The sequence below is a fragment of the Polyodon spathula genome, chromosome 24 (genome assembly GCF_017654505.1).
Source record: "Polyodon spathula isolate WHYD16114869_AA chromosome 24, ASM1765450v1, whole genome shotgun sequence".
NCBI classification, from domain to species: Eukaryota; Metazoa; Chordata; class Actinopteri; order Acipenseriformes; family Polyodontidae; genus Polyodon; species Polyodon spathula.
The window spans coordinates 20,790,348-20,808,368 of record NC_054557.1 but is presented as its reverse complement, the minus strand read 5'-3'; the positions used below and the strand labels follow the sequence as shown (position 1 = coordinate 20,808,368).

General features: G+C 37.1%; 1 protein-coding gene and 1 pseudogene across 1 annotated transcript; both read left to right on the top strand.

The window, feature by feature from the left end:
* LOC121298644 overlaps positions 1-18,021 on the top strand; it is a 145,912-nt pseudogene that overhangs the window by 103,511 nt on the left and 24,380 nt on the right.
* On the top strand, positions 5,196-9,897 carry ino80e (INO80 complex subunit E). Its single transcript, XM_041225929.1, has 8 exons — positions 5,196-5,271; positions 6,191-6,274; positions 6,777-6,847; positions 6,943-6,995; positions 7,639-7,714; positions 7,806-7,926; positions 8,227-8,325; positions 9,021-9,897. Exons 2-8 carry the CDS (start codon positions 6,194-6,196, stop codon positions 9,225-9,227), a joined length of 708 nt encoding a protein of 235 aa, XP_041081863.1. The 5' UTR covers positions 5,196-5,271; positions 6,191-6,193; the 3' UTR covers positions 9,228-9,897.

The window sequence follows — 18,021 nt, the reverse complement described above, 5'->3', positions numbered from 1 at the left end:
AGGAACTTTTTAAACATGTGCACTTCAGACTGAAAACGTGTGTTTTGAAAGGGTAAGATCATATCTAGAGGGATATCAAGATTTATAGGGAGCAAGCAAAGGGTTCCCAGTGGGGTAAAATAATATTGTAAGGCAGGTGCACAGCACAACACAGTTTTTATGAATCATGGTTACGACACGATAATGAGTATAAGTTGTGAAATGTCGAGTTACAGAATTCTAACTCTTAGAAATTTGGTTTTGAGTCCTTCAAATGAATAAAAAAATAAAACTTTTTTTTTAATTAATTTTTTTCACGTTGATTCAAAACTCTTGCCAGAAACAATGTAACTGCTGCTATGGGTCACATGGTCTTATAGCAGCTTGACCATTCCAATGGAAGTGACCTACAGAAAAGGAAGCGTCGTTTTGGAAATGATACAACATTGGAACTGCCTGCCCATTTACCTCAATGGGGAATCAATGTTGGTATTCTTTGATAGTAACGAATTGATATGAGCATCCATTGAATCAACTACAAGTTTCAAAGGGCCTGTCTATCATTTCAATAAAGCACACTGACCTTTCATACATCTCAACATGTTAAAAAAAAAACTTTGACAGCTAGCACAGAGCGTTATTAGCTGTTGATGGAAAAACCACATAACTCTGTTGCTCACAGCCACACATTACTAACCACATATACATTTGTATGGACTGGCAAGACATTTGATTAACCCATTAAGTGCCATAGTGCTCATTTGAGAACAGGCTAATCTCTAATTTTTTGTAGCATTTTTAATTGTCTCAATAACTATATTGTTGATAACTTGCTTTAATTTTAAATAGAATTGTTAATTCTACAGATACAGTCCTTCAGATGCTTTGATATAAAATAAGAAACTGACGCCTAAAAATTATAAATGTCTTGGTGTTTTAGTACCCACAGTGAGCTTCACCGCTCTGGTTACAGGCGAATCTAAACGTGACTGTCCTCAAAATAGGATGCAACCGTTTGTAGCCAAAACAAAGAAACATTGATTTAGAACATACCCAATTACATAAATACAGCTTCAGATAAAAAAAAAAAAATGTATTTGGTACTTAATAGGTTAATTGGGCAACTGAAGCCAAATCACTAATCAAATTCTATTTGGCATTATGGGCAAAGAATGAACGCTGTGTCTGTCAAACCCAGTGTGGAGTCATTCTACCCTGTCACACTTGATCACATTTGAGGAGACTGATTCCCCACCTTCCTAATCCCCAAGCATCTGTATGTTGCCTTGTGATTGACTGTGAATAGGAAAAGATGCTTAATGAAACTCTCTCAACACCTGCAAACGAATGGATCAATGTGACCTGCTGGCTGCTTTGAATGTCATTTATCAAAGGTGTAATTAGTGAGGTGACCTGTGTAAGCACTAAAGCTATTCTGGTTGACATGCAAACTGTTGGCTAGTCCCAATGCAAATGAATGATGTTATTATTATTATTGGGCATTTTCCACACACCTGATGTGTAGAGAACCTGTGTGGAGGATCACAAGAAGGATGAGAATGAGCTGATCTCAGTGAAATAAAGGAAACCTGTCAGGAATCATTTGCAGTCTCTGAACAATTCTGGAGTTTTCACATTGAGCAACTATTGTGGACCCTCTAATTGGTGCCCTACCAGTTTCTTCACACAGGTAATGATGACTATTTAAAATTGAATAGGATAAGAGGCTATACAAAGAAATTCTGCTTACAATTAATGTCCAAAAAGTAAAAATGTATTATTTAATGGAACTACCACAGGATATATTGTCTGTTTCCACCTTATTTTTTTCTGTGTCTATCAGTTGTATTTAGGTCGGTTTTAAGGTCAATAGATGAACAAAAAAGAAGGTTGCAAATACCTTGTGGTATAAAAGGTGAATCAAATTATATTAAAATGTATTAAAATATTGGCCATCACTTATAGGCAAACTTTCCATGTCACTACAGAAAGGAAATTGGCAGGGGGGGGGTCCAGATTCTCTGGAATATTCTCAAGCTGTTTATTTTTTTCATTTTGTAAGATTAAAGAAAGCATTTCTCCTTCCACAAATAGGATTCAGAAGGGTTTTTTCTTTGTTAAAAAATGTATATTATCTTTTTCTCTTCCCCTTTAGTCCTCTCTGCTTTTCATTTTTGTTTTGAATCGCAAAAGAAGCAGGGAAAGGATAACATGCTAGATCCATGCAATATTTTATTTTTTTGTTTTGCATTTTAAAACTGAGAAACCTCAAGCAAAACAACAAAGGGCTGTATATAGATGGTAAAATAAATTGGTGACAATTAAATACACTGTAAATTATATATAATGCCTGTTTCAGGATTGTATTTGGTAAGACTTACTGCTGAAGAACTATTATATTTAAATCATGTTTCCAACATTGACCAGAGTGGATTTTGCAAACGCAAATGTATCTCATTAACACGTTATTTATAAAAACTGTGTCCGTGCATCCATTACATATCTACACCTGTATTGAGAATCAAAATATGGTGTTACATGAATATTACTGCCTTAGAACTACAGTGCAACCGGACATGTGGACTTACAGTAGAAATAAATGACGTTTAAAATTAAAAATAGACATTTAGGGTTCAAATCTTTAAGTTGTCAATTTTAATATTGTTCTCTCTTTTGGACTGAAGGATTTACTAATACACCTGTGCACACCGTGTCAAGATGAACCCTATTGTGATAGGCATAGTACTGCAATACGTGTTCAAATGTGCTGGAGTTCTGAGCAACCTGCTGATCACCCTCTGCCTGCTGCTGCCTTGGGGAGAAGAACATGAGAAAGGAAACGGTGTGGTGAACCTGACTGTGGGCTCGGTAGCCGGATCCAACGCCGTCATTTGCGTGTCTTCAACGGTGTGGTTCCTATGGGCATGCATGAATCGTTGCCAGCATCAGTGGGCTTCTAAAACTACTAAATTCATCTTGGCGGTCTCTGTGTACACCAGCATCTGGTTCACCGCTCTGCTCTGCGTTTTCTACTGCGTTAAAATCCTCCCAGCTCAATCCAGCCTCCTCTTCAGGTTTAAAAAGAACATCTCGCTGTGGTTGCAGTGGGGTCTCGTGGTCAGCCTCGTCGTCATCTGCACGCTGTCCAGCTATTATTTTGTGCAAAGAGACTGTCCTTCAAACTCCACCCTCTATAACACCACTGCTGTCAATTCATCAGGTGCCGATGTGTCTCTGCATATTGTTTGGGTAACTAATGTACTCTGCTATTTATTTCTGATGGCCCTCCCATTTGCTTTAATGTTGAGCTCCTGTGTGGCAATCCTTGTTTACTTATGCAAGTACGTCCGTAGGATGGAAGGCGGCTCCAGGGAATTCTCCAGCCCCCAACTGAAGAGCCACAAGCGGGTCATTATGATGATTGCCACTCAGGTGATTCTCTATTGTCTCTGCATGCTTATCCTAGCCGTGTGTAACGCCACTACCTTTCTCTCCTCCGTAATCAAAGGTTCCCTTTTTGACGTGGCTCTATGCTGCTACGTTATTAGCACGGCTGTGAATTTAATTGTCAGAATTAGCCACTTGAACCGGAAAGTGTCTCACCTGGGCAAGAGGTTGAGATCCTACGGTTCGTTACTGTGGCGTGGGTGTCTTGCTAGCTGCCAGGGTAATCCGAGCGCTTCTGGTCAGAATCAAGATAGAGCTCACCATAAATAAAACCATGCGATGTTCTTACATCTTCTTAGCACTGACAGCAAAGTCATTGCCTCCCTTTTTAAAACCCGTTTCCGTGCCACTTTTTTTCGCTATACTTTTATCATTGTACTAACTAAAGTCTTAAAAATCTATTCCCTTACTTCCTACTGGTACAGGTAGCATTATTAACTGCCCCTCCCCCCTCTCCTATAGGGGTGCAAACCAATGCTAAAAGGCAATTTATTAACTTTTTAAAATTGTAAATCTTTCTTTAATAGTATATGCATTTTTTTTTTTTTTTTTTTTTTTTTTTTTGGTTTGCACTACTATAAAAACGTATGCTGTGATCCAACCTCGGCGCTTGAAGGAATACTTATTGAATACAGTATAATACATTATCTATCTATCTATCTATCTATCTATCTATCTATCTATCTATATATATATATATATATATATATATATATATATATATATATATATATATATATATATATATATATATATTGTTGTGCTAATACATTGCAATACACGAATATTTCTCATAAAGGAATATTAAAAAAAAAAAAAAAAAAAAAAAAAACTTTATAATATTGCTTTCTTTTAGATTGCATGAAATGTATATCTATATTATATGTAGTATGTGCAATTAGTTTTTAAATAGTCAAAATAAGCAACATTTAAATATGACCAACAGATCTTCTATTGCCAAAGATTCCAGTCTACCTTGAATGACGCTTCCTTTGTTTAAATAAAACCATATCTTAAAAATACCACTGTTGTTGTTTGTTTTTGTTTATTATATTATTATTATTATTATTATTATTATTACTGGAGCTTGCAAATGTACCGTTCTTGCAAGGGGCGGGGAATGGAGCTAGCTACCAGCTGGCACAGCGCATTAAAGCCAACTTCCAGCGGTTTGGTCCTAAATCCGAAGGTACCAGAATGCCACTAGTGAAATATAGATTTTCTTTGACAAAATATCTTGCTCTGTTTCTTTACTTGCTCGATTTCTTTGTTTTCCATTAAATGGTACTAGACAGGAACACCTAAAAAAAAAAAAAAAAAACCCCGACAAATGCAAGAAAATGTGACTCCAGCCTTATCAAAGATTACATTTATAAGCAGAGTGTCCCACCTAGTGGACAATACTTGAACAACATCAATAAAACAACTAGGAATATTAATATAAATCAGATATTGTTGTAAACTGTAATAATAATAATAATAATAATAATAATAATAATAATAATATAAATAATGCACTGTTCGGAACACAATGGTCCTATTAAAAGCAGCAATGTGAACACGTGCTAAAAGGAATAAAACAGTTTTGCCGGCAGAAATTAATAATCCAGTAATTAGTGCAGTATTAAAACGAGTCACGGGGCAACACTTATATATTTTTCCAAAGTTGATACGTACTATTACAAACGGATTCATTCATACAACTTTGAAAAATCGATAGGCATGAGATGTAATTAGAACTACATTTCCCATGCTCCCTTTCTGCTGCACCTCCACCACATTTCCGGAGAGTGCTGCGTTTGTTATCGGAAGTATATAGAAAGCAGCACTGGTGTGGAAACCGAGGTGAGTTATAAATATGTTTGGTTTTAGTCAGGCAAGCGGGCTGTACAATTCTATTCCTTCTTAATAACACTTGCTAAAGAAATTACAAACTACTGGCAACTTTATAGACTTGATGACTTTTTATCAGTAGGTATAGTGTCACAGGTAAACCTAGACATAATGACGCGGTCTATATTTTAACACACATGGGGTCGGGGGTGTTTGGATAAACGCTTGGGGGGTCAGTGGTAACACTAATTATTGAAGGACAATTACCCTGCAACAAAAGCTATTGCGCACTGGCGCATTGAGAGTTATGTTTTAAGTTACCAGTCCCCGGCGCAAATCACGTGTGTGTTTGCTGATCCCCCTTCTCCAAAGCGGTTTTGAACTGAACAACAATAAAGGTACAATCCCACACAATAAAAATCTGGAATAAAAAACACCACACACATAACAAAAGCCCGGAGAAGTCTTTTTGTTGAATACAAATCAAACAGACAAGGGATGAAAAGACTGGAGCCCTGTAATATTTCCCACCCCGTGCTGTCTGTCTTTGAGAGCCACCGATAAAAAGTGAGTTTGAAAAATGAATGTTTGAACATCGTATTTTGGAACTGTGAATAAACACCCAAAGTAAGCCGGTTGGACCAACTAGTTTAACACAGACACGATGCTCAATGCAGTGTTTTACTGTACTCATCAATTCAACAGTATTGAAGGAAGTCCTAGAGACAAGGCCACATATCATGGAAAAATATTTAAACTACCTTGTAGACAAAGGGAGATATTTTCTTTCTCTCGTGGAACCATCATTAAAATTAGTTTTAGACATTGTGTATTATATTCTGGAAGTACTTTGAGTATAGATTGGCATTTGTGTAACGCTTGTTATTGCTTCCGGCTGTAATTTTATTTTTTATTTTTATTTTTTTTTCAGACAATGAACGGGCAGCCGGAAATCGAGGCAGACTACAAGAAGAAATACAAAAACCTGAAAAGAAAATTAAAGTTCCTGGTTTACGTGAGTATTGATAAATGTTGACGTTTTCTTTGTTTTGCTTTGTGATGTGGATTGCACTGATATCCACTAGGGAGCACCAGACTCAAATGTCTAGTCGAACTGCACTTTCTGTTGTATTTGTTTGTGTGCACTTTTAATAAGAGCTATTATGATGCTGTATTGGTATCAAAAACCTTTTGGATTTTTATTTGTAAGCAGTTTTTCCTCACATAGTGTGGCACATTCAAACCGTGCCAAAAATAAACCATGACTTTTGATTCAGTAACATCAGATGGACACAATTTTGGTTTAAAAAAAGAGCATACTGTTAATGAAACCAGATCTGCTGTTGTATTTGTTTTTTGACAATGTCATTATGTAGGGACCATTAACAGGTAGTATTCCACTGTTACATGCTGTACCAACATGCAAAAAGCGGGGTTGATATTTTTCTGTCTTCGTGACAGTTTCTCTTTCAATCTGTTTAATTTTAATACACTTTAGCGCTTCTCTGTTTTATCAGGAGCAGGAATGTTTTCAAGAAGAGCTAAGAAGAGCTCAGAGAAAACTTCTCAAAGTTTCCCGTGATAAAAGGTGAGCCGGCATTGTTTCAACAGAGAGCATTCAAACACTGTTGTGAATGGACGGTGTTAGTGTTAACCTCATTTCTGATATCTTTTCTCTTCAAGTTTTCTGCTTGACAGGCTGTTGCAGTATGAACATGTCGATGACGATTCTTCAGGTAATGGAAATGGTGTACTCTAATACATCATCTATTGAAAGATTGGCAATCAAATCTGTGCTAAATATTTTAGTAAGTTAGAACAGACACAGCGTTAATGGCATTTACAAATGCAGAACCACTAGGGCAGGTATCAGTCATTGCAGTGGTATGTATGCGTGTACTGTGTGTATATCACACTTTATATATATATATATATATATATATATATATATATAAAATCTGCTTTTTGAACTGCTTATTAGTACATACTTTTAAGAACCTATACTGCAATAAAAATCGCAACCGATACAAATTCAGGGCAGACGTCACTGTATCATCTGGCACATTTACATTTCTCTACCTTAAGAACACCAGACATAATTCCACATGCTGTAAATTAGCCACTTTAATGTACTTTACCATGACTCTGATACTTAATTTGCTTACCTAGAGAAATCTAGGTCTTAAATAGCACTTATCCAATTTTCATTAAGCTGTTCATTGCCATTCCTTAGTCATACTGTTAATATAGAAGGCACGCTGATCGAGCTGGGAGCATATTTGGAACTGACCGTCGTGGCAGCAGAGGATATGCATTGTGTTACTGGCTTGTTTTGAAGGGGATTTAGTTATACGTTATGAAAGGTATGTTGGTTTTTAGATTCTGACGCAACGGCATCTTCGGAAAACAGCGATGGAGAGGCCCAGAGAGCAACCGAAAATGTCGGCGTGAAAAAGTGAGTGGAGAATCAGTTAATGAGAGGGTTAATGACCCCCTCCAGTTGTTAGTAGTTTTGAAATATTAACTTTGTTTCTCCATTTCTTTAGACGCAAAAGCAGCCCTCACCTGCCTGGCACCCCGTCTCCCTCCTCCAACACTCTCTCTCTGCTGCCAAGAGGAGGCTACAATCCTCTACAGACTGGGACCAGCGCCCCCTACCTCAATACTGTGAGTCTACACCCTGTCTTTGTGTGCCAGTATGTACATGGTCAGTTTTATCATGATTATAGATTATTGTCCCAATCCTAGCCCTATCACACTTCCAAACTACTGCACGCCTCTGACCGTTCCCTCTGAGTTTTTTGTTCTAAGATTTTATGATTTGACTTTTTTGATTTTTAATTTGCCTCATTTATCATCTTTTTTTTTCCCTCCATTCTTTGATTTCTTAACTGGGATCGTGTGGGTTGATGGTTTTGATTGGCTGTGCCATGTCCTGTCTCTGTTGTGACGGGCCACAACATTTAGCTGCCCTTCCCCCCTGAGTATCTAGCGCCCCCTGCTGACAGGGACAGGAAGGAGAAAAAAAGTAAAAGCAACAAGCACAAGAAGCAACAAACACCCAAGGTACAATGTTCCTTCTTAATATCTGTCTATGTCTATGTATGTTCTGTACCCTCTTTCACTCATTCCTGTGAGGACCAGGCAGACCTTCAGTACCCTGCCCAGTTTAATGAACTTCAAGGAAAGGATGTTTTTTGTTTTTTTTAAGAAAACATACGTTCATGCAATAGCCAGCAATTTTTCATTTCATCCTTTAGTGCTGTCAATTAGATCCAAATAAAAATGTGCATCTTTCATGTCTTTTAATGCATTATATATTTTCCTAAAATGTGTGTTTTCCAGCTGAACTAGACTGTCCTCCTTCAGTGTATGAGTATCTACAGTATTTGTGTTTAAGATCTTGCAGAAGGTTCACAAAGAACTTGAAACACATCTATTCTGAGGGATTTTTTTTCTTTTTTGATCACTGATTCTTCTTGTGCATAAGATCTCCTTGTTTTTCAAGAACCACACAGAAAGCTGTAATGCACAGGAAGTGAGAATAAACTATTATTATTATTATTATTATTATTATTATTATTATTATTATATAATTAGTCATTTAGCAGATGCTTTTATCCAAAGTGACTTACAGAGACTAGGTGGTGAACTGTGATCACAGCTGCATAACTACTGGAAGTAGCTAAGAGAAAACTACAACCCTGCAGCCTGGTGCTCAGTTCTTATGTTGATGGTCTTGTTTTTTGTTTGTTCCTCAGGTGGTGGTCCCCCCTTCTCCAGCTTCGTCAGCCCCCTCCTTCCCGGTGGCAGCTTCTGCCATGCCCCCCCAGCCATTCAGCTCTGTACCCAGGCAGATGCTGAGCGGAGATGCCCCAGAAGAAGAGAGCGAGGGAGAGAGTGAGAGGGAGGAGGAGAGGGGAGAGGGGGAGGAGGCAGAACTGGTCATTGACATCCCAAACGAGTGAACTGCCTGCCCAATACCATTCTGACAATTCTTTGATGATGTTGGGGAAAAAAAGTAACATTTAATTACCTTCAGTTTTCACAGAGACTTTTGTGACTTGTAGATATTTCAGAAAGTAGATTATTTTATGTGATGCCTTGTTAATCAGGGTAACCATGATAACTGATCTGAAGAACTGGTACTGTTTATTGTACAAGGGCAGGGGTTGTCATCCCATTCATTTCAATGGAGTGTGTAATGAGAGGGCCGTGTCCAGAGAGATCACACTCTCCCCTGGGTATGGACTCTGGTCCCTGGTTCTGTGGAACGACAATCAGTCTGCAGCTTGTACCATGCCATCTACCTTCCTGTCACTTAAAATAAAACCTAGTCAGATTGGAGTGTTCCTGGACTAGGAGGTGGGGCAGGTGTCTTTTTTCAATGCAGGTGACCCATCTCTACATTTTCATTGAAAAATTAACTAAGAAACTAACCCAAGTCTTATTCATGGAGGTAAAAATATGAAATAAGTTTTGGTTAATCAATTCATTGGTTTTCTATCTGCAGATGCCGTTACTAGTGACTTACATACTTTCAATGTCAAAACATATTTTTACCAATTCATAATGTTCAATAAGGATTTTCTTTTTTTTTTCAAAGTTTGGTATGAATAGACATGTGTTGTTTTCACACCTTTGCTTTGGATCTGGGATTTATTTATTATGCTAGCAGCACATGGAAATGCACAGGCACAGCAAACCACATCCTCTACAGCACATTGTTTGCCTTGTTCCATTCCCTTATTTTAATAACAGCCAGTCATGCTAGAACTGTTTCCTTTAGTCTTAATCAAATCATTATGTAGTCATTTAACAGATGCTTTTGTCTAAAGTGACTAACAGAGACTCTGCTGCTGCAGAGTCACTTACAATAGGACCTCAGTTTTGCGCCTCAGCCGAAGGACGGAGCACATGAAGGTGCAGTGACTCTTTCTTTAACCACTGGACCACCAAGCCTCCTGCTTCACCAAACACAAAACGGTTTATTGAACTGATTTATAACATTGAAAAATACATTCAGACACCCTGGTTTGCAGGAAAGGGTCATCTGTGACCAATCCAGCCAATTTGCAGGACAAAAGCAAATGTCCCCATTTGTCACCACAAACCAGTAACATTATTACAGAAGGGAATAAACACAAAACCACTGTCAGTTAAGATTTTTTGACAAGAGGAGGTACCTTTATGTTGTGGTTTTGGGGGGTTTGTATATGTCTTCTGAATGAAATTCTTGACCCTGGCTTGTGTTTCTGTTTGTATGGGAAGATCAATAAGCACCTACAGGATTTAGCAAACGACTGTTAATTGAACTTCAGTTTGGTACGAGTAGTAGTATTACATACTTTATCAATTAACTGTTTCAATTAAACCAATTGCTTGCTAAATTGAGAGCAAACTGCTACGTTAAAAAAAAAAAGCAGAAAAATAATAACTGCCTAGCAACACATTCTGCAGGCAGAAAGCCAACATGGGGCAGAATATATACAGCAAAAAACAAAACAAAAAAACAGCTCTTAAGCAAACTGAACTGACTAAATATAATGCTGGTTTCTTCTCCTTTCTTGGAAACTGCAATAGAAGCATGCAGGGCCTTGATGATACTATAAGACAAAGAAAATGACTGAATCAATACTTAAATGAATGCTGATTAAATATGAATAATTCATTCATTCATTAATAGTAAAAGTAAGTTTAAAACAAGGTAGGAAGCACTTTTTATGGACAGTTATAATATCCAACCAGGTGAAGTAGTAGGGTCTAAAACACGGAGCGTTTTAAAAAAAAAAAAAACTAGATTCTGTGCTTTTAAATTGGAGTAATAATAATAATAATAATAATAATAATAATAATAATCTAGAAATCTAAACAGTTATTCTTTTATTCTCAGTCACTTCTCTGTACGTCAAAAGTAACACCTTGCTTAAAAATTCTCACAGCTTGCATGCTTTGATCCCCGACCGCAGTGGCTCTTTCAAAAAAATATACTCAACAGGTCATGAGTAATGATGAAACACTGGTGCAGAGGGACACCCTATCCAGAAAGCATCCAGGAGGGAGGGAGTTCGTGTGGCTGCAGCTGAGACAGAATGCAATATGGAAGAATACAGTAACTATTTACATGGGTTTAATATTTTAGTGTAAAGCGAACATGATTGTGGGTTATTGCAGCTCTAAAGAATCGAGTTTCAGTCTAATATTGGATTTGTTTATACCAAAGTGTTAAAACTGAGGTCAGGCCAGTAGGTGTACAAACAAGGTGCCCACCTTGAAGTGTTAGAAGGCTCAGGCTTTATTCAAGGTCAATGTGTTAAGAGCTCAAGCATACAGAGCTGCTGCACGCGTGTTGTCTGGCCACAACGAATATATAAAGTGTGAACAGCTATGCATTATTTCTTTGCTACTATAGAAAAAATAACTTGGCTACAACTGAGCTTCACTAGACAAAGAAAAAAAATGCTTGCCTTGTCATTCCATTCTTTTGGAAAGTTGAACACTCTAAATCTATGGCACTAAAAAGGGGCAGGGAAATGACTGCTGTGTTAAACTGTTATTATTGTTATCATGCAATTGATGAGCAATAGCTAACACTGAGTCAGTCTTATTGAAACACGCATTCTATTGTAAAGATCGGAGCTGTATGTAGGCTGCATTAAGGTTATCTGAACCAGTCGATGGTAGCGTTGAGGAGTTAGCAGTGGGACGTGTGAGCCCATGCTTCACTATTAGGCAGCACCAAACCTTTGTTTCACCCGCTGTGTCTCAAACAATCTGAACCACCAACACTGGCTTTCCAGTTCCTGTGTTCTCAGTCTCAACACGTGTTCACAATAGTGAGAGGAGCAATGCACGTTATTTCGCTGAGCTGGCAGCTCATATTTGGGTGCTATAGTTTGCTACAGAAGAACTCAAATATGCATTTTCATATATTAAATGAGCTAATATTGGTTTGAAGAACCAAGCCCAGTCAACAGCAGCAGATTTATTAATCCTGCTAGTATTTTTACATCATGTGTTGGTTATTTGTGGAGCCCCTTATCACCGAGTAGAAAAAATAAAAAATAAAACACTGAGCTGCATGTGATGTTTTACAGATGTATGAACTTTATTATTGATTACCCAGAAACTTATTGGCATTATTTATATTCAGCCCCTTTGAGTAATTTTTAATAAATAATAAAGAATTGAACTAAAATTCAGAGGAACATTCAGATAAGAAATATTTGTCAATGTCTCCCTCCGTTTTCACGATATATTTTTAAGCATATATACGAATAAATCTGATATTCTGAAAGACATATGCTAAACAGGGAGTTTCATCCCCAGAGAAATAATAATTGTAGTAGTTTTCAGACGTGGGCTTTTGTGATTCGAGGCATAATACAAAAAAGTATCATGAAATGGAAATGAATGAATATGTTACAGGCTAATAAACCTGTCTGATTCTGTGTATTTCAGATTTAAATCAATGTTTTTAGATAGCTGCTTATCCAATCGTAATAACACTTGGTTAGGACCTTCTTTGGCAGCAGTCACTGAGAATATCAGAATCAGTTTTAAATGATGGAACCTGCCCATCACTTCATCTGTCCACTACTGTACTTTCTACATCACACTGATAACAATAAACTCAGTAATAAAAACAAAAACCACATGTCTTAAATTACAATTGTTTTATTCCTTTCTGAAAATTGCCTTTGTAACTCAAACTCAGACCCACACAAGCTTAGCAGAAGAGTGTAACAATCAACCCTGACCTTTAAAAGTGTATCTTTGAATAACAGGTGTTTAAAAGTTTTGTCATTAGACCCAGTCCTCTTGTTTGAGCGAAATAAAATAACTGCAAAGTAGAGCTGTCTGGTTCTGGCTGTTTAAACGGAGAGACCTAACCTTGGGGTTACCAAACACTCCGGCAAAACTGGGAATGTTTCAGTTTTCAGCCTTAGTCTTTTTGTCCGTCACAGTTTTTCCTTTAAAGAGCAAAACGGTTTATTCTCAGCAAGCTAATAGTAAATTGTTAGGCTGTGTTTGCGCCATTCAAAAATAAAACATAATTAATATTCTAAATTCATGGACCATGTCTAGTTCTATTTTTTCTTTTATCTTGCTAGTGCCACAAGCCAAGTTAACCTTGTATATGGCTGATTGATTAAATGGTCATTTAATTTATGAGCTCATAGTTGATCTTAAAATGTCCTGTTTTTTTTCTTTTTTTTTTTTTTTTTCTCTGTAAATCTGGCAACCATAAATCAGAGACATCTTTCGTAGTATCTGATTATGAAGATTAGACTCTGGAATTATATATAGGCTGTATATCAGTGCTATTTTAGAACCGAGCAATTGAGTGCTGATTTAAAGCTACGCGTTCGTTCTGTGTTTGAGGTCAGCGCTGGGACCTGTGGGCGCAATCTTCATATTGAGGGAGCAGCAACACGTGTGCAGACCTTGTGTGCCTCTGTTAGTGCAAAGAAATACCTGCAAAGGAAACGTGCTATATCTCAAACCAGCCTGTACATCTAGACACCAGCAACAGATTTCCATGTGCTCCCGCAGCACACAGAACAGCTATTTCTGGAAATAATATCATGTCAGGAATTGTGCTGTTCCTCATTATTTGTGAGTATAATCTTTTTATTCTAGTGCTTTGATTGAGATATTTACAGATGTTAATAGTAGGCAAACATTACATCATTTTAAGCTCAGGTAAACACAATTATTACATTTCAATTATTTTCAAAAGGTTCAAAAAATCTAAACGACTCTGTCTTCTCATTAATTGCACGCACAGTTGTCATGCTTTTTATCTATTGCAATCTAAAAGCTGCAATAAGGCTGGTGGCGTCACGATTACACTGTAATAGTGAGGCACGAAGCTAATCCAAGCAGAGAAGAAATGTCATATTTCTATTCATTTTGGCTGTTCCGAGGTAATGCTGACAGAACAATTAGACATTTTGAAATATCTTTTTTTTTTTTTCATTTTAGAAAATACTGATATAAAATCCCTTAATTTTACAGTTTATGATTATAAGCATTTATCCCAGACTGTCATTAACTACTATTTTTCAAAGGAGAAAATTCCACGATTATGCTACCAAATGGGAATTTGATTGTGAGCTGATATTACTTAGCTGTTTTGCTACCTTACAAATCTTTGAAAATCAAGCCCCCTGTGGACTCGTGTGCCATTCCTGTGTTTTTATAAAGGTGCAGTTCTGTGCAATTCTCGATCAGAATGTTAGAAAATCAGTAAATGGTGAAATTTTAAGAATTTCTCTTTTGCCTCTTGTTTCACATGTGTGGCTCCAATGTATTTTACGGCTCACATTTCTAAAACACGTCCCATTAAAATATGTCCACTTGTGTTTCTCCAATAGTGTTTTTACGAGAAACGTGTCAGACAAATATGAGATTAAAATGAGAATGAAACAAGATTCTCCAGATAGAGATGAGCTGCACATCACTTCACAAATCCAGCTTTTAGTATCATAGGGTGTATGGTCAAGAAAGCATGCTATAAAATCCACTTCAGGGCTTAACTATAAGTTTACATGCAATAGTTGCAATAAGTACAGCAATCCACAGTGTTCACATTTTTTTTTTTTTTTTTTTTTTTTTGCGATCACAGCTGAATATGGCGTGCTCTTCTATTTGATCTTAGAAAGCTCAAGCTTCTCTTTTAACTGAAATTATTGGCTGATCATTGTCTTTTTGATTCTCAGGCTCAAACAGTCAGCTGTGCTATATTTTGCTGAGCTGCGTCTCCTTACTGTTGGCGGTCGTCTCCTCTACCTTTGCCTGTTACTTTGAGAAAAGAGGTACTTTGGACAATCTCTCAACTGCTTCTATTAAAAAGTATAAAGGCTGCATTTTTCTTTTTCGGTAAATTATCGGCACTTTAAATCTAATGATTGTAATGTAGACATCCTACATAGTTATAGTTATGTGATACAACCAGGGGCTATTTTTTTATTTACTTGTGGTTTTTTTACAATCCAAACGCCAATAAACTAGCACTCTTTTTCATCAGATTAGTCCTCCAGCCACTGGCATTGTTCAAACCTGATGATTATGTGCAAACACGGCTAGGCAAAGGTGGGCATGCAGCTACCAACACCAGCAATAAGACACAAACCCCACAAGCAGATGAGAACTTGAGGCATATACTGTAGGAGCCGCTGTAAATCAAGGTCATACATTCATTCTAGAAACAAAAATACAGTGTTCCTCTTCCTTAATGACAAGATCTGGTATCTTTGTGTTTAAAAATTAACCCCTGGCTAATAAGAAGCATAATTAGTTACACTCGACACATGTTTTGACTAGGACCTCCCTCTTAAATTTAACTTTCCTATACGTATAACCATATGTCCTTAAAGCGTAATGGGTAACAGGTATGCTGTGCTTAACATAGCTACCCCCGGGATGTATAGTTATGGCCAAACGTTTTGCATCACCCTATAGAATGACCTCGTTTTGCTTCATAAAGTCGAATGAAACCTGTTGAATAATATTAACATATTGAATTACATACAGCTTTGTACTTAATGAAAAATTGCATCAAATTTGAAAAACGTGATTTCAAAATCCAACGTGATGTCTTCCAGTAGACTTTTTCAATATAATTTAAGTAAAAGGTCTAAAATGTCTCAAACCTAAAATTCTGAACTTCCATTGCCCTCTAGTGTCACACAGAGCCAATTGCACTGCCATAGAAGCAGGATTTTGATTCTGTGGTGTTGTTTAAAAGTTAAAAATGTGTCAACATAGGATTAGATTCTAGCTATTAACTACAATTATGGTCAACTCTTTTTAAAAACACTCTCAATAAGGTTACCAAACCAGGAATATAAACAACGCAGGCAGTTATAGGCTTGATAGCAGCTTCAAATGATCCCTGTTTGTTTTAGAATTGTATTTTCTTGTCAGAAATAAGTTGTGCTAAGAACAATTTGTAGTAAAACAAACAAAACAAAACAAACAAACAAAAAAAGATGTACCTATCTGGCCCATATAGTCTTAAAAGGTGCATAAGGACCTTTTTATTTTATTGTGTTACATGTTTCCATGTGTTGCTACAAATATTTATGTGAGGCGTGTGTATTGTTTTAATTTTTAATTTATTTATTTATTTATTTTTTACATTTTGACCATTTTTTAAAACTTTTAAATTGCATTCCCTGCCTCAAGATGGCTTCCCGTGTACCTGCAGGAACCTCTCAGAACTACATTTCCCATCATTCACCTGCTCACATATGTAACTGAGATAGATTTAACAGTGAGCAGAGGAATGATGGGAAATGTAGTTCTGAGGGGGTCCATGCAGGTACATAGGAAGCCATCTTGAGGCAGCGAATGCAATTTAAAAGTTTAAAAAAGCGGTCAAAATATATTTTAAAAAAATGTAAATAAAATGAAAACAATACCCACACCTTACGTAAAAAGTTGCAGCAACACATGAAAACACAATAACATAAAAAGATCCTTATGTGCCATTTAAGGCCATTTCTAAACTATGAACTTAAGCTGAGGTTGAAAAATGATTTTGAAATGTTTGTTGGGTCTCAAAATGTCTGAACAGGGGCTAAGGGTGCGAGAACACACAGAACGAAGACCAAGTCAAATCGTGTTGTGCAGGTGTCTTTTCTTTTTTTTCATTATAACTGCTCAAGACTTTTACCAAGGAATTAACTACTTAGATGTATTCACCTTTGTCTCTGATACACTTTATAATGCGTTTTAAGCCCCTCTTCCTTGCTATCTTTTATTTTTTTTATTTATTTTTTTCACTAACAGCTACAACCTTAAAAAAGCAGTCATGGTTTCAAGAAATACGTGAATTCATTTAGTGTTTTGTTTCTGTTTTTACTGCAGGAAGAAAGAGACGTACAGTACGCTAGTCTGGATCTGAGAAACACTCCCAAGCACAAAAAGAAAAAAAGAAGTCCACATCAAGCACTGACGCTGTTCTGTGGCAGAGGTTCCTGTCTTGAAATGTGTGTTCTATCAGTCTGATAGAGGAACGACCAAAAAACTTCTTCCTAAGTGCATGGAAAGGAGAGAACACTATTCTAGGCAGTGCCCTATTTCTGTATGTTTATAAATGTGTTTTATTTAAGCAATAATTAAAGGGTACAATTAGTATAACAATGCAGGTGGCAAGTCAATCCAAGCAACTTCCCTGCAGGTAATACTGAATCCCCCACACTGTACTTCCCCCCAACTTCCCAGAATTCGATCAACGAATTATTTTCGAAAGCGAAATAACCCCTTTATTGGGGGGGGTGTTGGGGGGGGGGTTTGGACTTGGGCCAAATAAAGATTGAGCTTACACCTTCCAGGGTTTCCATGCAAAGTTTCCATTTTGCCTGGGAACACCCCAGGGGTAAATACAATTATTGTCCTGCCTGTTATTTCCAGAAACATCCATGTATAGAAATGTATTAGCCAAGCGATTCTGACATTTTCAAGGGAAATCCATGCCACAGTAACAAAAATGTGTGTTTGTGATATTAATCAGAGCAGTTTCATTGTATTCCTTTAGGAAAAAAAAAAATGGACAAATTAATGGTAAGGCCATCCCTAACCTGCTAGAGTGACGATTGCTCACCACTACCCTCCGATTTCAGAAACATAATTAAAACCAAATTAAAATCTCTGCTGACACAACCGTTGGGCTTTCAAACAAGGTCGGGTTCAGCATAGAATTCTATTGGGCTCGCCGCGGACAGGAAGGACCGCAGCACTGCGCAAACTCAC